Here is a 22,345-nt window from a genome sequence, read left to right on the forward strand (position 1 = left end):
CTCCCCTTAGAGTTAAGACAAAAAATTCTAATATTCAGGAAATACATGGAAGTATCAATTGGCTTGTACTCATAGTAGGTAAACTTTGGAAATAGTTCCTCACACATGCAAAGCAAATCATTTTTTAAAACATCTAACATTAGGAAATGTTCCTTCTCACCTGCAATAAAGTAGCACCAAAACATAAGGAGAAATGTATAGTTCAGGCCAAAAAGTTTTTTTGTTTTAAATTAGTATCATTTCTCATTCATTTCTACTCCTCCCATATTTTAAGTATAAAGAAAGTTAAACTAACCCAAGTTATTGGACTGGTTCACTAGAAAATTAATAGCATGATTAAACATATTGAAGTAGTAGTCAAAATTAATTACATATTAAATGATCTTTAAATACTTCACAGACCTAAACAAGTGAATTTAAGGACTAAGTGTAATACTTAAGTGCAGTTGTTATCCTGCAATAAATACCCCATGAGTTATGTTCCCTACATCACACAGATGGCTTCCCTTCAACCATATCTTAGTTATCCTAAGCCCAGGCAGTGAATAAATGTGAAAATTAACATGAAGGTTATCTTAGTGAAATTTCAGGAAACCATCAAAATAGACAGGAAAAAATTAGTTTTTCAAAAATAAGGTGTAAGATATTAGAGAAAAATTAGTTCAATTTGTAGAAACCATATATGTCATACACATACACACACACACACACACACACACACACCCCTTATGCCTATATATAAAATACAGGTCAGATGAAGAAGCCATAGACTGTGTATATTATGTTAACATAGAAGGGATTCATTTTTTCTTCCTAGTGTCATGTTTATTGCCTCTGCTTTTTTATTATAGCATAGCTTATGTAAAACTAATAAGTTCAGTCTTTATTTCTTATCATCATTTAAAATTTCCTTTGGATTTATAAAATCTTTTCTTCCTATTTCATGTCTCTAGCACAAGTATATTAACAAAAAATTAAATTATTAATTAGTTTTTCATTAGATATTTATTGATTAATCATGGTCAGTTGTTAATATCACAATGGTGACCATGAACACATTTCTCAACAAGGCATTATTCTGGTCTCTCTGCTTTAGATTACATATTTGTTTCTATTCAAACCTGTTATCACCTTTCAAGTATACATATGCAGACTTATCAAGTTTGTGAATCACCTATGGAAAAATTTTAATTGCAGTTCTGGAACTTGCAATTTTCAATGCTCCTTTCTACTACTGCCATGTGTCTGGATAGGAAATATAAACTAATATGCTGGGAAATAATTTATAATTCTTCTAACTTATTTAATGAAGAAAATGCTTTCCAACAACGTATTTCTCTTCCAAGGGTTGATTTTGCTAATCAAAATTTTAGACAATACTAAGTATTCAGAAAAGTCAAGCAAGACATATTTTCCAAACTGTGCTCTAAAAGAGTATAATACAGATAGTCCCTGACTTAACAATGATTGGTTGGATTTTTTTTTCCTTTATGTTTTTCTTTATACAGTGAATCCCAACATCAATAATACATATACACAGGACACTAATTAAGAAAAACCGTAAGTAAATAGCAGAAAGGTCAGTAGAGTAGAAGGAAGGGAGCAGGGGGACATACTGGGGAATAAATCAGAGCAAATTATATCCCATACTTTTGTGATGATGACAAAATGTATCCTAATGTCTTATATAACTAAGAAGAATCAATTTTTTAAAAAGGAGCACATAGTTGGAAGAAAGAAGTTTGAAAGTTTTCACCATAAAGAAATGATACACAAGGGGATAGACGTTTAACTTGGTTTAAATACTGCACCGTGCACATATGTATCAAAACATCATATGGTACCCCCAAAATATGTATGATTTTAATGTTTTTATGCACTGGTTAATTTTTTAAGTCTAAAATCATAAAAATTTTCATGGAACAATTCTAGATAAGGGGTGGGTAGAAATGAAGGAATAAAACACTGTTGGATGTGGAAAAATGGAAAAGGAAACAAGTATAAAATAATCTGGTGCTCTGCTAAAGTAGTACTCTTAGGAGGAAAAATTCTGAAACATTCTTCTGGAGGTGTGATTACTAAAGATTATGTATTTGGCACAAATTGGACACTGAATAATACCAATTATAAACATGAAAGAAAATAGCTCAAACTTTCGAATATCTGCTGTGTGCGATGGCTGAGGCCTTTAATCCCAGCAATTAAGGGAGTCTGAGGCAAGAGGATAGAAAGTTTGAGGTCAGCCTCAGCAACTTAGCAACACACTGTCCAAATAAAATAAAAAGGGATAGGGACATAGGTCAATGATGAAGTGCCCCTGCATTCAATCCCCAGTAGTGCAGGAAAAAAAAATAAATGGTACAAAAATGAACAAGCATTTCCCTAATATATCTATCTTACCTGTGTTCAGGAAATTTGTTTTACTCTCTATTCAATAGATTTAAAAAGTGGATGTGCTCAGAGTTTCACTCTAAATATAATGTCAGTCCACTTTGAGGACTAATTAACTACCTGAAAATGTTTTCTTCAGGGAAACTGTTAGTGGATCTTTGTGATTAGTTTCAGTACAATCTTACCTGTATATTTAACTGATTTTATCCATGGAGTGAGAAATTCCCTAACTATGGATAAGAGTTAGGTTATTGGGTCCAGAGACACAGTTAATTTTTCTGCTGGAATAGAAAGGAGATTATCATATAATCTACTGATAAATTAGCAGAAGCTGTGTACTGAAATTTAATGGTTAATCACATAAAAAGGAACTTCAAGTGCCTCCTGAGTTTCATAAAGCTCCATTTCTTGGAGGGAGGGTATCAATGATTCATCTAGGTGGACAGGATTAATATCAAATAACCCGAAGAAGGTCTAATATTTAAGTCTTTAAACACTAATTTTAATGAAAAAAGTTAAGTAAATAATAAACACAACAATAAAGATGTTTAATAGTAATGCAAAGTAAACCAAACAGTACATAATTTAAAGCATGAAAAAGAAAATGATTCTGTTCACAAACTAAAAAGCTCATGACAAAATAGAAAAAGGAAACAAAAGAGATGACAGTCAAAAGTTTGGCATTTGTTTCTTACAAATACTAAAGATAGGGGTGGGGATATAACTCAGTTGGTAGGGTGCTTGCCTTGCAAGCACGAGGTCCTGGGTTCAATTCCCAGCACCAGAAGAAGAAAAAAAAATACTAAAGATGATTTGTTTTACCCACTTAATTTTAAAAGGTAAACTCAATATGCAATGCTTAGAACAAAAATACCATTTGCACCACAATAACACGAGGAAAGTTAATATAGCTTTCCAAAACATCTAAGTTATTTCTTGGGAATATTTTAACACTAGAACAAAGGCAATTCTTAAAAGTATATTATTCAAAGTCTGCATACTCTGCATGTTGTTAATCATCACCTTCTCAGAACACTTTCCTACACACTGAAATTCTATTATAGGAACTCAACTCATTATCTGCTTTAGATTAGAATTAGTGATGCTTTTGAGAACTATTTGGCTGTTTGGAAAACTTTTACACAGATTTTTGAACAACTTTCTCCAAGGACAATTAGTTTAGATGCCTAATGATGAATTCTATTATATCCAAAGCTGCTATAGCAATTTGATGACCAGTTTCCTTATCTTTATCCCACTTGGCACTTTTTCAACTTTTCAAGTGGCCAAGCTCAAATGAAGTTTAAAGGAAAGGAAGCAACATGAATGAACGACTGACCAATGATTTCTTAATGCAGTTCAGAGAGCTGGGTACTAAGGTCAAAGTTCAGTTCCTCAGGAACTAGATATTCATTTTGTAGATTACCTGAACTTTGTCCTTTCTGTTTTTCCTGATCATAGTTAAGGTATTTTCTGTTCAAAAAAGATTCACCAAAGAGGAGGAAAAATAGAAGTAACTGACCATATAAAGCCCACCAAGTGTTATTAGCTCAAGTTCAACAGGGTGGCCATTTCATTAACAAAAACTATTTTATATTTTAGTATGGATACTTTTAAAATTTAGAGGTTTAAAATTGGTGGCCCATGAACAGGATGAGACCTGAAGATACTTTCTATTTAGCTTGTACAGTATTTAAAAAAAAAAAAAAAAATGGAGCCCAACATTTAAAATTCATATTTCACATGAAAAAAAACAATTTCAGTTTCCCTCCTCCCCAGATACAATCATTTGACAGTATATGGCTAAACTGTCACACATTAACAGCTAACTAAACAGTAGTAGCTCTCCCCTTTCAATAGGACATGGGCTTTTTGATCTGCCACAGTCCCCACAGCTCACTGTCGATAACAGCAAAGGTTAAATGTCAGCAGTCATTTCTCAAAGTTTAACTTTTTCTTTTTTAGTTATTGAGAACACTTCTTTAGAGCCATAAGTACCAAAAGTGGAAAAAAAAAAAAAAAAGGAATATATGCTGAGAGGGCCATGTACTTGTAGAACACATGAAAGTATGGTATTACACATTCAATAGGCAAATAAAAGGTCTCTATAGAAAGACAATAATGTAAAATGCCATTATGAAACCAACCACAGAAAGACCTTATTTGGCTTACATGCCAGGAACATATTGGAATTTGAGTGTTTGATCCACACAGTATTTCATATAAGACAATAAAGATATTTTTTGACACAAAGGTATATGAAGTTTTAATATAATTTTTAAATTTTCATCTAATTAATATACAGGCCATCTGAAAATTGGGAGTAAAGCTTCTAAAAACTGTTTACAGAAGAAACTGCTTTTAAAAAATACTTAATCCAATTTCTAAAATGAGCTAGCTGCAATTATTTTGAACTTTATTTTTCTAAAGCCAGATTTTACTGAAGATTCTTTTTCCAAGTAAATATATCTAGAATAAAATAATTTTACTTCTAAAGAAAATTTTATGTCTTAAAGCTACTTCTGGCAGTAATAAAATAAACATGAAGCTACTTTTTAATATTGCTTATTTAAAAAATGTTCACAGCAAGAAAGCTTAAACCATACCAAAGCATTGTTTTTTAGGTTTGGGTACTGATTAACAATGGCCACCAATCAAATACTAGTCCCATTTGGTGAATGAGACCATTTTGTAATTTCAAAACAATGTAATTTAATGTGAGTTAACTGTTAACTTTATATGCCCTTATGAATTCTTTATCATTTTTCAAAAATACTTGTTGCGTACTATAAATAAAAATGATTTTAAATTTTCCCCCAGAGATAAAGCAAGTTTTCAGTGTTGTTTACCATTCTCATTGCTATAGTTCATCAGCATGCCACAAAAGACAGTCAAGAGCTTCTCATTGGCGGGATCTGTTATACTGCACAGTGACCTTAAATGGTCAATTACAATCTGTGCACCACCTGCTTGGTCAACTGCACTTCTGCCCTCATCTGTAAAACAAAGAGTTAAATTAAAAATAAAACAAAAAAGAAATGTACCTTATAATTGCAAATACAAAACATAACAGTGTTTGTTATTCCTTAATTAGTGAGTAAGGAGAAAATAAACATAGATGGGATACTAAATATGTCTTTTTGGGAAAAAAAAAAAAAAAAAAACCAGAACGAATAAACATGGAAATGGGGGTGGGATGGGAAAAAGAGACACTTTTTATTCTAAGAGAAAAAAGATTATCCTCACTGGCATCATACAAGAGCTTAAGGAACTTCTCTGTCCTGAAGTTTACGCTGTGAATCTTATCACTCCCAACCCCTTCACAAAAGACATTTCTGTGTAAGTACAAAAAAGGAACTAAGTGATGTTCTGTGGTGTAAGTTTTTGTTCTCAGCTTGGAAATCATTAGCTATATCTTCCTATCAGTCCCTGTATTCTAGCTCATGCCAAGTACATTTCAATATCACAACCAGTGATCAGGCAATAGTCAAATATATTCTTCATTATAGAATGTATAGAACAAATGTCATTTAACTGTTAGAACATATAAATAGCTTTAGAATACTTTCTAACTATTGAATGCTGAAATTAAAGAGATAAAAGGAAAATGTCTCTCTAAATCTGACTTCCTTACATAAAATATGATAGTCTCTAGAACAGTGCAGTCCAGCAGAAATATGCAAGTCACGTGTAACCTGAATTTACTAGTAAGATTAAAAAAAAGGTTAAAAATTAATTTTAGCAGAATTTTATTCAATTTGATGTATCTAAAAATCAACATGCAATCAATATATACATTATTAATGAAACATTTTATACTCTTCTTTGTAACAAATCTTCAATATCCATGTGTATTTTACCCTCATCTCAATTCAGACTAGTTATTTCAGTTGCTTAATAGCCAAATTTGATGACTAGCTACCGTAATGGACAGTTTTAAGGTAATAAAAGGATTAGCACAATAGCTCACAAGGTACTTATACTATGAAGTTAGTAAACAAAAGATTTTCAGTTTCCTAATAAAAGGAGTGGGACTAAGATCATATCTTTATAAGCAATGCTGAACATCACTGAGACAATGAAAATACATATGATTTTTTATGGCATACATATGCTAGTATTTCCCTGAGAAACACTAGCTTCATAATTATACAAAGTTTTAGGAAATTATCCTAAAATAATAAAATATTTTTGTCTATTTAATTTCTTACCATGTCTACTTAGTTTTATTGTATTGCTATAGATACAGAACAGGACCTTATGCTAATCAGCTAATAAGAGCATAGAAAATTCTTACATTGCCAGGGTAACTAGTAGATGAACCAGTTAAAAATGTCATTCAAATCTCACTTAGAAATCTGATTTCCATGGTTTAATTTCCCAATAAAATATATACAAATTATCTAAGTTATTGAGCATTAAAACATTAAAATAAAAATTTACAACAGAGATTTACTCATAAGCATATATCTTAGCAAGACTTTAGTCTTTAATATCTTTATTTGTATAAGATAATGCTACTAATTGGGAGTATACTTTTGAGATACAGATGTCATTCCTATCTTTATAGATCAAACTGTCCCTCAAGAGTATTTGTCCTAACTCCTTGTACCCCTTAGAATGTGACATAATTTGGACACAGGGTCACTATAGATGTAATCAGTTAATATGAGGTCGTACTTGAGTAGGGTAGGTCCTTAATCCTATGACTGGTGTCCTTGTATCAAGAGAAGAGAGGTGCAAAAGGAGGGCCATGTGGAGACAGAGGCAGAGACTCTGGTCTGCTTCCACAAGCCAAGGAATACCTGAGGCCATCAGAAACTAGAAAGAGTTTGGTAAAAGCCTCTTCTACATGTTTCAGAGGGAATAAGATTCTGAAATTGCCTCTGGAGCTGTATTACAATAAATTTCTCCTGTTTTAAGCCACCCAATTTGTAGTACTTTGTTACATACAGGAGCCCTAAGAAACTAATATACTGCTCTATATGAACAACATGAAATATTTAAGCTTCACGTTTTTTAAAAAGTGAGTATTGTTTAGAAGCCATCTTTTACTCCACAGGTTAACAGCATTTTGATGGATGCTCTGTATAAGAATAATAATTAAAAAAAAAAAAAGGCTGCAGTTTGATCAAGAGAGAGAACAAAATACTACGTAAGCCTCAGAAATCACATTTGACAGGGTACAGTTTACCTCACAGATTCAAGTTCCTCATCTTTAACTTCCAGATAAAGAATGCTGTTTGGAAAAAAAAAAAAAGTGCTTACAAGACCTCAGGTTGTGACAGCTGTCTATCCTAGGACTTCTGCTTACTTGCTACTTCTGAAGACTCACTGTTTACTGACAAACCCCTTGGGACAGCCTCCTACAACCAATGATGTGTAGTTTAATGTGTGAACAGACCCTCCAGCACCGAACTAAATTCATTCCAAACTCTGTAATGAACAGGCCCAACTGAAAATTATTTAAAACAAGTTACTTCACCTCACTCCAATGTCTCCTTTTTTCCCTTTAAAAAAACCAGTCCTCTGACCCTTGCTGGAACACTTGTTTCTTTTCCATCTGAATCTGTGTCTTTGGATTTGAAACTCTATTCAACATTCCCTGTCTTTGTTTTTATTTTAACATCATTTATGATTCCTTGATTATATCCACATGCTTCCTGTCAAAAGCAGCCTACCAAAGGAAAAGGAGCCAGGGCAAGGAGGGAACCAGTGGTACAGGCGCAATGAAAGACCATTGGCTGAAGGGAGAGCAGGAACACTAGGAAAGGTCCTCCAGCATCCCCACTCTAAGTACAAGGAAGAGCACCCCAGTAGCAAAGGAATTTGAAGAAGACACTGTCAGTACAGTAGATATTGTAGTAAAGCTGGTAACAACAAAATGTGGATTGAGTTTTTTTTTTTCTTTTTTTTTTAAACCAGTACTTGGGATTGAACGTCGGGGCACTTTACCACTGAGCTGCATCCCCAGTCCTATTTATTTTTTATTTTGAAACAGGGTCTTGCTAAATTGCTGAGATTGGCCAAAAACTTGTGATCCTCTTGCCTCAGTCTCCCAAACTGCTGGGATTACAGGCATGCAACACCATGGCTAGCTCTAACTCAACTCTTGACTAGACTGGCTTGAGTTCTACCCTATATTAACAGCCCAACATAAAAGGAAGTGTGATCATTTCCAGCAATTACATACAGTTAATCTCTACTGCCTCTCTAGTGTTCAGCATTCAATAAGAAGTTTAGATGTGTTTCCAAAAGAGAGGGTTAAATACCTACAGTCAAAAGATGAAACAACCAATAGAACCAAATTCAAAGGTGAGACTGATGTTAAAATTATCAGACAGGGCCTTTATGATCAATATATTTAAGAATATGGTGGGAAAAGTGAATAACATCCATGAACAGATGTTGGATTTTAGAGAAAAGTGGTAGACTGTATCAGAGTTAAATGGAAATGATTGAAATAAAAATACACTATCAAAGATAAAGAATTACTCCAATGGGCTAAATGGGAGGCTCAGAAAAACCAAAGAAAGATTCAATGAACTTGTAGAACAAGAGAAATAATTCACTGGGTGCAGTGGTACAGGCCTGTAATTCCAGCTACTTGGGAGTCTAAGGAAGGAGACTCATCAAGTTCAAACCCAACCTCAACAACTTAGTGAGATTTTGTCTTAAGGTAAAATAAAATGGGCTGGGGATGCAGCTCTGTGTAAGGACTTGCCAAGCATGTGTGAGGCACCAGGTTTAATCACTGAGAGAAAGTTGGGTGTATGGGGTAGGGGGACAGGAGGAGAGATCTTACACAAGCTAAAATATAAAGAAATGGAAACAATGGGGTAAGGGGACCTAGAGCACCCATAAGATGAAGGAACATAGTCAATAGTCTAATGTAAGCATAAATGAAACAGGCTACAATAGAAGAAATATATGAAGAGTTAACCACTGAGACTTTTCAAATATAGTGAAAGGCAACATTTAGAGAACCCCAAGCAAAGCCAATAGGACAACTAGACACATCTACATACATCACTGCCAAGCTGCTAAAAACCAAAAGGAGAATTTCTGCAGGCAAACCATAAGAAAAAAAAAAAAAACATTTACTACAGAAGAATAAAAACAAGAAATACAGTAAATTTCTTATCTGGAACTATGCTAGAAAGAAGTTAATGGAATAGCATGTAACTTACAACCCTGAATAATATACCCACTGAAAATATCTTTAAATAAATAAGGTAAAGTAAAACTTTCTTTTCTTTTTTTTTTTTTTGAACCAGGAATAAATCCAGGGATGCTTAACCACTGAGCCACATCTCCAGTCCTTTTTATTTTCAAACAGGATCTTGCTAAGTTGCTTAGGGCCTTGTTAAGTTGCTGAGGATGACTTTGAATTTGTGATCCTTCTACCTCATCCTCCTAAGTCACTGGAATTACAGGTGTATGCCACCATGCCTGACTTGCAGTAAAAACTTTTTCAAATACATAAAAGCTGAGAGAAGTCACTGCCAATAAACTTACTATGCATAATTATTAAATAAGCTTTTCAGGCAAAATTCATACAATATTAGGCAAAAAATATGGATCTACCCAAAGACTAAAAATGCACTGAAAAATTATTAAAATGAAAATAAATATACAAGAGTTTCCTCTTATTCTTAAAGACTACATAAAGTAAAAACTATCAATGTACTGTGGGGTTTCTAATATACATGAAAATAATAACACAAAGCATGGGAGAGTAGAACTGGAATTATAGTTTTAAGATTCTTAAACTATATGTGATATGACAATATTTGATGATGAGCTGTAACAAATTAAAGATATTTTAATTTTACAAATCACAGTGCAATCACCATAAAATTAGAAGGTTAAATTAACCAGTATTGAAGATAAATAGGAAAAAATCCAAAAGACAGAAAAGAGGGGAAGGGAAAGGAACAAAGAATAGTTCTCACTATCAGAAAACAACTAAGAAGATGGTAGATTTCAAATCCAAACCTCTCTCTTAAAAGGTAGAGCTAGAAAAAGAAAAAACAAAACAAAACAAAACAAAACAAACAAACAAAAAAACGGTAGCAATATTCAGATAGGATTTTACAAAAAAAAAACAGACCCAACCACACTGTCTACAAGTTACCCACGTTAAATCTAAGAACATTCAATATATTAGAAATAAAAGAACATATCATGAAAAAGATACATCATGCAAGCTCAAAGGAAAATTGTTACGTCTATATTGTCAGACAATACAGCAGACATCAGAACAGGCAATATTACCAGGGATAAGAGGGACGTTACACATGATATGAGACTAACTTAGGAAAAGAACCTGACATTCTAAAATATATACGCATCCATAAATAGGGCTTCAAAATATATGAAACAAAACCTGACAGAATTTGGGAGAAATGGACATGTTAACAATTATAGAATAGGTGCTCATTAAATATTAACCTTTTAGTCAGTTATAACAGACATAAAAAGGCTTTACTTTCTATTCTAACCAGGAAGACAAGAAGTAAACAGAATAAAAGCTTCAAAACAGTTTTTTACAGAGTGTCACAGAAGCAGAGAGAAAAACACAGACCTCTTCTGGATTTAAAAAAGTGAGGGGGGAGGCTTACATAAAACTTCACAGGAGTAAAATGTTCATAATAACGTAAGTATATTGCCTAATATTTATAAATATTTATAAATACACAACAAGTAAAATCAAAGGGTTTCTCTAGCTTACCTATAATCTAAGCTAAACACTATTTAATAGGAGTATAATTTCCTTGTTTAAAGTACTGACTGCCAACATGTATTGCATAGTCAGTTTATTCAAGGTATCCCAAAATCTGTGACCAAATAACTATTCATTCTCCTTCATTTACCAAATATCTTTGGGAAAGACCACCATGTTTCATACACTAAATAAGATGGGAATGCAAATGTAACTAATTCACAGTTTTATTTGAGTAAGGGGAAGAACGGATTGTAAAAGGAAACACTGAAGCTGTGAACACAAAAAAGTGTTCACAGTATAATGGAAGCACAAATGAGGAAATGAGTTTCACCTGGAGAGGTCAGAGAGATTCATGGTCATGTTTCTCAAAACGTCTTTAAAATCCTTACTACAATTTATTAAATTGTTCTATTGTGCTATTTTATTTAGATTCTGATCATATTCCCTTTTTTATTAACTCTATTGAATAAAATAACATAGGATAAACTATGTAGATTCAAAGTATAAAACTGATGGATTTTAACAGTTAGAAACCTAGAAACCACCTGGTCACAAGATATTTAAAGTTTCACAACCAAAAAACCCTTCATGTTCCTTTGCAGATCATCTTCCTCTGCCTCTGGCCTCGGGGAACCAGTTTTCTGTCACTATAGATGTTTGCCTTTTATATAAATGAATTATGTTATTTGTCTATGTCCAACTTCTTTCAGTCTAATAATTTCAAGGTTCAACCCTAATGTCACTGTCTTAGTCTGTTTTCTATTGCTGTAAGAGAATTCCTGAGACTGGGTAATCGATAAGGAGGTTAATTTTAGCTAATGGTTCTGGAAGTCCAAGAGCATGGTACCAACATCTGCTTGGAGTCTGGTGAAGGTCTCATGCTGCTCCATGCATGGTAGAAAGCAGAAAAGCAAGCAGACACACACAAAGAAATCCCATAACAACAGAGAAAAACTGCTGAGTGGATTCATGCAAAGGAGAGAGGGGGATAAGGGGGGGGCTAGATGCTTTGTAACAACTTGTTCTTGATGAATCACTCTGCATTTCTCCCCTTTCCCTCCCAATTCAATCCATCAACCTGAATACTTTCCAAATTCTTCTGATTCTCTCTATCCTCACTACCTAAACCTAACCCATCACCATTATGTTTTGCCTGGACTATGACAGGTCTTTCCATTGGTCGTCCATGATTCTGTCCCATGACCCGTCTTCTATATTTATTGAATCTTACAGCACAACACTCTCCCTGTTCACTGCCTGGTCTCTTTTCTGTTTTCTCCTTTCAGCTTTGCAATTGCTACACTTTTATATGCAATTTTCTTCCCCTTCTCTATCAATAGCCTGCTTATTTTCATTTTTAAAATCTCAGTTCAAATAACATCCTCACAACTTTCTTCACCCTCAGATACTCTCCATTACCTCACCTTATTAATTACTTTGATATTAATGATCACAATCTGTAAGTGCCTTCTTTTTTGTAATTTTCAGTTGTTTGTTATCTATCTTCTGTGCATGACTCACAAGAATACAGATTTCTTGCTTTTATTTTCTCCTATGGGGGCTGGGGAGATGGCTCAGTTGGTAGAGTGCTTGCCTTGTAAGCACAAGGCCCTGGGTTCGAACCCCAGCACCCAAAAAAAAAAAAAAAAAAAAATTTTCTCCTATGATCCTCATTAACTGGCACAGTGCCTTGAATACACTGGGTTCAATGAACATTTGTGGGTTACACAATTTGGTGTACACATCAAAGAACAAACAGGTATAAAGTAAGAGTTTCCTTGCATTTATTCATCATTATACGACCCATGGCATAGATACCAAGATGAAACACAAAGACGTGTCTTTGATGATAAAAAAGTTTGTTCCTAATTCTAATCTCAATTTTGTGACATAATACTATATTCAGATTTAAATATTGCCTTTGTCCCAGAAATTTTTAAAGTTATTTATTTATTTACATGTGTAATACCAGATCAAGAGAGGAAGAGAAGAAACAAACTCATTTCCCAAAGCACTAGTACCACAGATGCAGTGCACACCTATGTCATTTTTAAAGATAAAGTCAAAAGATATTTATGAATTCTGTTAGGGAAGAATTAATTTCTGATGGTTATATTTCCTTCTATCCTATAGCCGAAATGGTAAATTTTTATTATGTACTTAAAGACATATTCAAATATATTATAAGCTTTCAAATGAAAAGCCTGAACCCATCAACATCTTTTTTGAAATTCAAAAAGCAATTTTTTCATGTTCCAGGTGCAGGTAAAAATCCATGAAAAACTAGATATAAATGCAGAAGCTATAAATATTACATCAGGGAAATTACACAAATGAGTCATGAGGAAAAAGTCACTATGATGATTAAATACTCACATATCAAAAAAAGCACAACATTTGCAATTTTGTGACATAATATTATATTCAAATTTAAATGCTGCCTTTTGCAGGAAAATTTTAAAGTTTCTATGTATTTACTTGTGTAATACCAGACCAAGAGCAGAGAAGAAATAAATTCATTTCCCAAAGCACTAGTACCACAGATGCAGTTTAAAACTAGGTCATGGCAAAGCGCTTGATGGGCATATGTAAGCTGTGCCTGCCGAAATGAGTATTAATTTCTGTACTACAACAGATTTCTCACATCAGTTTAAATTGTTCGATAATTCTATTTTTTTCAAAAATATTTTGTATAATAGAAGATCCATAAATGATACTACATTTGCTAAAGAAATTGCTTGTGTTTTCTACTACCTTTATTTTTATGCCTATATTATTTTATTACCAAATGTTTGAGATCTATAGTTTAAAAACAAATTATAGTTTATTAAACTCAAAAAAAAATTTAACCTGAGCTGATAATAGTTCTATTTCCCAAAAGTGACAAATATTTACCCAGTGAGGAAAATGTAAATTATTCACTTTTAAATAGCATTTCTTTTTCATATTCCCTCTTATCAAAGGGAAATATCCCCAACTTGTAGAAGGGACAACTTTGATCAAAAATAGAGAATGCTGTCAGTACTTCAGTTTGGTTAAAAGAAAAACAATAGAAAAATTAAAACACTGTTTAAAAGAACAGAGGATAATATGTACCATTGGTGTTTCAATAGGCAAACTAGAAATTTTAGGTTTTTTAAGTCTAAACTTCACCTTTAACAGGTGAAACAAGGGTGATAAAGAAAACAAAACAGATTTAAACCACACTCAAAACAAAACAAACACCTTTTCTTTCAGAGATTTCTAACTCAGACTTTTCCTACCCTATTAAGACTTGTTAATCAGGAAAGGAAAATTTCAACAGTCATTCAGGAGGTAACTGGGTATCCCAGATACAAAATTAATTAATGCAGTGAATATACATGATTTCTGATTTAACTCAAGAAATATCATCTATTTTGCCCTGTGCAATGTTCTCACATATTGCTTCCACTCTTATAGCTATAAAATTAATAACAATTATTCAAAGAGCATTACTCTATGTTTTCCTTAAGGTGTTACCTTTCTAATAACATAGTACTACTTGGAAACTAATCAATCATTGGGAGAATAAGTGACATAAATTACTCCTTGTCTATGATTCTTTTAACATAAAAAGTTATAAAATCTTAATTTAGTAATTCCATTTTAACAATAAACAAAGGATTTCAACTTGATCTCAAGTACAAAAATGGCAAGATCACAGTTCATCAAAATGTAAACTATACTAAAGGTTACCCACGTATTTAACATTGCTTAAAGCTAGTGCAGGGTTAAGCAAGAACCAACCAACTGGTAATAAACAACTCAATCTGAGCACTGTCTCTCACTTCAGATTTTAATTTCATTCTCTCGTCTCAAGTTAGTATTTACCATGTCACACCTGGTCTACTATAAGAACTTCCTGATATCTCTGCCTCACATCTCTTCCCATTGCAATACAAACTATACAATGGTACAGAACTGAAACTACCAGTTTCTGTTACTTTTAGTAGCTCTTTCCTGTCCACACATCTAAATACCAAATAGCTCCTTAGCTCACACTGCACACATTTTAAATTGACAACACACATTAGTAACTGGATGTAAAATCAAGATTTCAAACCTTGGAAGGCTCACGTTACCATTTGGTTATTTTTTAAAAATCATGTGTTCATGACTGTTTATAACATGTCCACACAGCCCTAATTCTGAACTCTCGCCGCCCTGCCATTCGCCCCAAATTTTAAACCATCACCTTGATACTGACTTTTATGAGCTGAACTTCTCCTTTACTGGGAAGATAGAGGCCATGCCAGAAACACTATATTCACTGCCCTCTTTACTGGTTTAATTTTTAAAAATATTTTCACTTAACTTCTATTATTTTTCTCTAAGGCAGAAATGTCCTTTCTAGATGGGAAAAAAAACATATCACTCACATGGAGCTTATAAAAAAGCAGGGGTTTCTATTCTCATATCAGATAAAGTGGACTTCAAAACAAAGTTAATCAGAAGGGACAAGAAAGGCCATTTCATACTGCCCAAGGGAATCATACAACAAGAAATAAGAGTCATAAATATTCATGCTGTAAATAATGGAGCATCTATGTACATCAAACAAACCCTCCTCCAAAATTAAGAATTAAATAGACCACAATACAATAATACTCTCAAAACTAGATAGATCATTCAAACAAAAAGTTTATAATAAAGAAGCTACAGAACTAAAAATAAAATTAATAATCTAGATTTAACAGACATATATACAATATTGCATCAATTGAGGACTGAATATATTTTCTTCTCAGCATATGGAACATTTTCTAAAATAGATCACGTCTTAGGTCAAAAAGCAACTCTTACACAAATACAAAAAAAGAGAGATAATACCCTGCATTCTATCAGACCATAATGGATTGAAATTAGAAATCAATGATAAGACAAAAAGTACAAACTAACACCTGGAGACTAATAAATTCACTACTGAATGATGAATGGAAAGCAGAAGAAATCAGGGGTATAATTAAAAAAAAACACTTATAAGTAAATAAGAATAGTGATACAACATATCAAAATCTCTAGGACACTATAACTATAAAGGTGGTCCTAAGAGGAAAGTTCATAGCATTGAGCTCATTCAATAAGAGAACAGAAGATACCAAATAAATAATCTAACATTACATCTCAAGGCACTAGGAAAAGAACAAATCAACACCAAAATCAACAGAAGATAAGAAGTAATTAAAATCGGAGCAGAACTCAATGATTCAGAGATTTAAAAAAATTTTTTTGAATGAAACAAGAAGTTGCTTCTCTGAAAGAATAAATGATTGATCAACCCTTAGGCAAACTAACCGAAAGAGAGAAAAACCTCAAATCATTAAAATCCATGGTGAAAATGGAAATATGGTGATATATACTACAGAAATACAGAAGATAACCAGAAACTATTTTGAAAATAAGTAAGAAAATCTTGAAGATACTGACAAATTAATACAGACATATGACCTACCCAATTTGAAACAGGACGATAAAGAAAATTTAAACAGATCAATCTCACGTAATAAAATTAAAGAAGAATCAAAAGCCTACCCACAAAGAAAAGTCTAAGACCAGATGGATTCTCAGCCAAGTTCTACCAGGACTTTAAAGAAGAACTAATACCAATCATCCTCAAATTATTCCACAAAATAGGGAAGGAAGGAACTTTTCCAAACGCATTCATTCTGATACCAAAACAAAACAAAGACACATCAAGGAAAGAAAACTCCAGACTAGTATTCACGATGAACACAGATACAAAAATTCTTAATAAAGAACTAGCAAACTGCACAAAAACATAATAAAAAGATAATGCTGGGGCTTGGGTTGTGGCTCCATGGTAGAGTGCTTGCCTAGCATGTGTGAGGCAATGGGTTTGATTCTCAGCACCATAAAAGTTCAAACTATCCCTATTTGCCAATGACACGATTCTACATTTAGAAAACCCAAAAACCCCACCATAAACAAACTCATTAAAGTAGCAGGACACAAAATTAACACCCCCAAATCAACTGCATTCCTATACTCCAATGATGAGTCAGTTAAATGAGGAAAATCATCCCATTCATAATATTCTAAAAAACAAAATAAAATTCTTGGGAATCAATTTAACAAAAGAGGTGAAGGACCTCTACAATGAAAACTACAGAATACTAAAGGAAGAAACTGAGGAAGACCTTAGAAGATTGGAAAGATCTCCCGTGTTCTTGGATGGGTAGAATTAATAGTGTCAAAATGGCCACTCTACCAAAAGCATTTAATTATAGATTTAATGTAATTCATATTAAAATTCCAACAACATTTCTCATAGAAATAGGAAAAACCAATCATGAAATTTATTTGGAAAAATAAGAGACCCAGAATAGCCAAAACAATCCTTAGCAAGAAAAATGAAGCAGGAAGCATCACAATAGCAGATCTTAAGTTATGCTACAGACCTGTAATAACAAAAACAGCATGGTATTGGCACCAAAACAGGTACATAGATAATGGTACTGAATAGAAGACACAGAAACTAACCCACATAAATACAGTTACCTCATACTGGACAAAGGTGCCAAAAACATACAATGGAGAAAAGACAGCCTCTTCAATAAACACAGTGCTGGGAAAACTGGAAATCCATATGTAATAGTATGAACGTTAATCCCTATCTCTTACCCTGCACAAAAATCAATTCTAAGTGAATCAAAGACCAAGGAATTAGACCATAAACCTGCACATACTAGAAGAAAATGTAGGCCCAGGACTTCAATAATAGTAGATCAGGAACTAAATTCCTTAACAAGATTCCTGAGTGCAAGAAATAAAATTTAGAAATCAATAAATGGGATGGCACCAAACTAAAAAGCTTCTTCACAGAAAAGGAAATAATAAAGAGCATGAAGAGAGAGTCTACAGAATAAGGGAAAACTTTACCACCTACTCTTCAGATAGGGTATTAATATCCACTGTACACAAAGAACTCAAAAAAACTTAACACCAAAACCAAATAACCCAATTAACAAACAGGCAAAGGAATCGAACAGACATTTCTCAGAAGAAGAAATACGATCAGTCAACAAATATATGAAAAAATGTTCAATATCCCTAGCAATTACAGAAATGCAAACTAAAACTACACTGAGAGTTCATCTCACTCCAGTCAGAATGGCAACTATCAAGAATACAAGTAACAATAAACACTGTTGAGGAAAGTGGGGGAAAGGGTACACTCATACATTCCTGGTGGGTCTGCAAATTGGTGCAACCACTCTGGAAAGCAGCATGGAGATTCCTCAGAAAACTAGGAATGAAACTATCCTTTCACCCAGTCATCCCACTTCTCAGCATACATCCAAAAGACTTAAAATCAGCACACTACAGTGATGGCGGCCACATCAATTTTTATAGCAGCTCAATTCACAAGAGCTAAGATACGGAGCCAATCTGGGTGCCCATTAACAGATGAATGGATAAAGAAATTGTGGTATATATACACAATGGAATATTATTCAGTCATAAAGAAGAATGACTTTATGACATTTGTCAGTAAGTGGATGGACCTGGAGATTATCATGCTAACTGAAATAAGTCAATTCCAAAAACCAAAGGTTGAATGTTTTTGTTGATATGCAGAAACTAAATCACAATAAGGGGGTGGGGGAGAAGTGAAGTTCAGTGGATTAGTCAAAGGGGAATAAAGGGAAGGGAGGAGGGAAGGAATAGGAAAGACAGTAGAATGAATCTAACATATACGTGTATATATATATATAAAAATACCTAAGTGAATCCCACCATTATATATACCCACAAGAAAGGGGTTCTAATTAGAAAAAGACATATTCCATGTCTGTATAAATATAACATAATGGATTTTACTGTCATATATAAATTTAAAAAACAATAAAAAAATAAAACAATTCATAAAATGAAGAGTCAGTTTTTAGAATGGAGAAAATATTTGTAAATCATGGATCCAAGAGGGGTACTATCACAAATATATAAGGTATGCATGTAAATCAAGAGCAAACAAAATCACCCTATTAAAAATGGATAAAAACTTGAGTAGATTTTTTTCTAAGAAGACATAAAAATGGCAACAGATCCATAAAGAGGTAATTAACATCATTAATCATCAGAAAAATGCAAATCAAAACCACAAGAGATACATTTTAAGAGATGCATTTTAAGATCATTACAATGGCCGTAAAAAACACAAGTATTGGCACAGGTAGAAAGAAAGAGCCCAGTTTGTGTAAATGTAAATTGGTATAGCCATTGTGAAAAACAATCAGGAAGTTACTAATGAATTAAAATACATAATCCCACTTCTAGGCATATAGCTAGAGGAAATGAAATTAGTATGTCCAGAGATAGCTCCTATCCCATAATCACTGTGGTATTATTTACAACTGTCAAGAAATGAAAACAATCTGAGTATCTATTGATGGACAAATGGATAAAGATATCGTGACTACATATACACATACATACAGACACTGAAATATCATTCAGTCTTGATAAAGGAAATCCTGCCATTTGCAATAACAATGATAAACTTAAGGACATTCTGCTAAATGAAACAAGCCAGACACAGAAAGAAAAATACTCTTACATGTGGACTGTTAACAAGTTGAGCTCATTGAAAAACAGAGTAGAATTGTGGTTGTCAGGGGTTGGTAGGTGGGGGAAATGAAGAAATGGTAGCCAAAGGCGATAAACTTTCAATTATAATATGAATACATTCTGGGGATTTATGTATAGCATGGAGCTTATATTTAATGACAATGCAATGCATGTTTTAAATTTACGAAAAGGATGGATCTTACTGCAGGCACATGTACATGATGTAACTAGGTGAGATGAAAGATGTCTTAACTTGATTGTGGCAATCATTTCACAATGTGTGTATCTCACATCATCGACTGTACACCTTAAACACATACAATTTTGTCAAGTATAAATAAATAAAGGTGTAAAACAAAAATGCTTCTAAATACCATAATCTTTAATTTAGCAATATTTTCTGTCTGCATGTTAATCTTAACTGAGAAAACACCTACTTAGCTTAAATTCATCCACCTTTGTTTTCCATTCAGAAAAAAAAGAAAAAGAAAAAAAAGAAATGTACTTTTTTGTTCTTATACCGACCTGTGTTCATAATTTCAGTACCTCTCCCCTACCCCACCCCATGTGCATGCACGCACACACAGGGGGAAGCATGTGGGGGGGGGGGCTTTCCCCATCAATTACACCTTCTCTCAGAAATCCACTTTGTCCTTGACCAATGGATCCTATCCCAAGAACATGAATTATGATTTCTCTCTACCTAAATCTTATTTTGGGGTTGACTTTTTAAAATAATTTTTTCCCTAATTTTTGGAGGGGGAAAAATTAAAGGAAACTTTGCCCTTTAATTGTACAAACCCGGTAAAAACAAAACAAAGCATATTTTAGGCTATGCTTTAAAATTGTGTGTGTGCTACCCCATTCCCTCCCTCAAGGGGTAATAGAAACAAGTTGCTTTATATATATGAATCCTGAATATAGGAAGGTTTTGGACTTTTTATTTAGATATAATTAGTGACTCAGAATTTACCAAAGAAGAAAGGAAAAACCAAAACAACCCAAAAAGCACAAGAAAAGTCTTGTATAGCTGTGCATGGTAGAATAGGCCTTTAACCCTTGTGACTAGGGAGAATGAGACAGAATTCGAAGTTCCAGGCCAGTCTGGGCAACTTGGTGAGACCTTGTCTCTAAATAAAAAAAGGCATGGTAGAGAGCCTGGGTTCGACCATACAGTACTACAAAGGAAAAGAAAGACAGAAGAAAGAAAGGAAAGAAAAGTCTTTATATATTTTATTCAGATTCCTACAATGGTAATATCAAACAACTCAAGTACAATATCCTGGCTGGTATCATTTACAGAGCCTATTCAGACTGCATCAGTTTTTACATGCACTAATGTATATGTGTGGACATGTATGATTGTAAGCAATCTTATTATAGGTGTAGGTTGATGCAACATCGCCAATGTGGTATTTTAAATAATGTCATGCAAACTGGATTTTCATCAAACTGACAATGAACAACAAAGATAAACAAATTTTTTTCATCTCAGGTAACACAACTTGTATATGTTATGTGACATGAAGAAAATGACCAGGGATAATGAATGCAGAGTAGAATTGTATTCTGATTTAAAACTCAACTAAAATATATTCAAATCAAAACTTCAAATTTTAGACTATATACCTGAACCAAGTTCAAACTATCCAAAGTTAACATACTTGGACTGTTTCCCAAATAAAACTATCCTCACTAAAATACTATTATTTCTTAGATTCTTTTTTTTCTTTAAAGGCGAGCTAACCCTTTTTTTTTTTTTTTTAACTTTCACTTTATTTATTTATTTTTTTTTTGTGGTGCTGAGGGTCAAACCCAGTGCCTCACAGGAGCTAGGCAAGCACTCTACCACTGAGCCACAACCCCAGTCCCTATTTCTTAGATTCTACTGACAATTAATACAAGAAACAATGACATGGAGAACACTTTGGGCAAGATTTGCAGAACTAGTATTGAACTATACTATAATACCAGTCAATATTCTTTACAAGTTTTAACTAGGTATGTGCAAAGAATCACTGGTGAACTAAGGATATCCTATGGATAAATTCCTTCTAGCATTTTGTCTGTTTGTTTGTTTCTTTAAGAAATGGAAAATTTCTTTTTAGCATGACATAAAAATTACATAGGATATTAACTCTCCATCTTGGCTACGAAGAAGCTCAAGCTCTGTAACTATGTATCTTTCATATAGTTATAGTTATTAAATATATTATCCATTGTTCCTCCCAGATTTATCTTTGCCTCCCTTTCTGGCTTTCATAGCTTCACTGTAAATATTTGTGTGTGTGTGTGTGTGTGTGTGTGTGTGTGTGTGTATTACATTAGGCTGCAGCACACATTTTAGAAATAATAATCACAGTATTTGCTTTGCACAGTAATTTATAATCTGTGTGATACTTTTATATATAAACCTTATTTAATCCATATAACAAACCTACTTTACCAATGAGGAAACTAAAATCAGAAAAATTAAACGACAACTCAATAAATGCAGAGCTGTAAATCATATCCATTACATCTGCCTTCTGGGGGCATGTTAAGATTTTAAACACAGTTATACAAATTTTATATCATAATTATATTAATTTTCCTAAGCAACAGACTGTTTGATTA

At 33.2% G+C, this 22,345-nt stretch overlaps 1 protein-coding gene across 5 annotated transcripts in view; it reads right to left on the reverse strand.

Moving 5' to 3' along the window:
* Nucleotides 1–22,345, reverse strand: part of Rap1gds1 (Rap1 GTPase-GDP dissociation stimulator 1) — a 124,373-nt gene that overhangs the window by 43,793 nt on the left and 58,235 nt on the right. For 3 of the 5 annotated variants that reach the window (XM_047567049.1, XM_047567047.1, XM_047567052.1), the window contains one exon: nucleotides 5,241–5,387. The exons of the other annotated variants lie outside the window; for them this stretch is intronic. In XM_047567049.1, coding sequence (XP_047423005.1) covers nucleotides 5,241–5,387 — 147 coding nt within the window. The remainder of the gene's footprint in view (nucleotides 1–5,240; nucleotides 5,388–22,345) is intronic. 5 annotated transcript variants of the gene reach the window in all.

The sequence above is a fragment of the Sciurus carolinensis genome, chromosome 10 (assembly GCF_902686445.1).
Source record: "Sciurus carolinensis chromosome 10, mSciCar1.2, whole genome shotgun sequence".
NCBI lineage: Eukaryota > Metazoa > Chordata > Mammalia > Rodentia > Sciuridae > Sciurus > Sciurus carolinensis.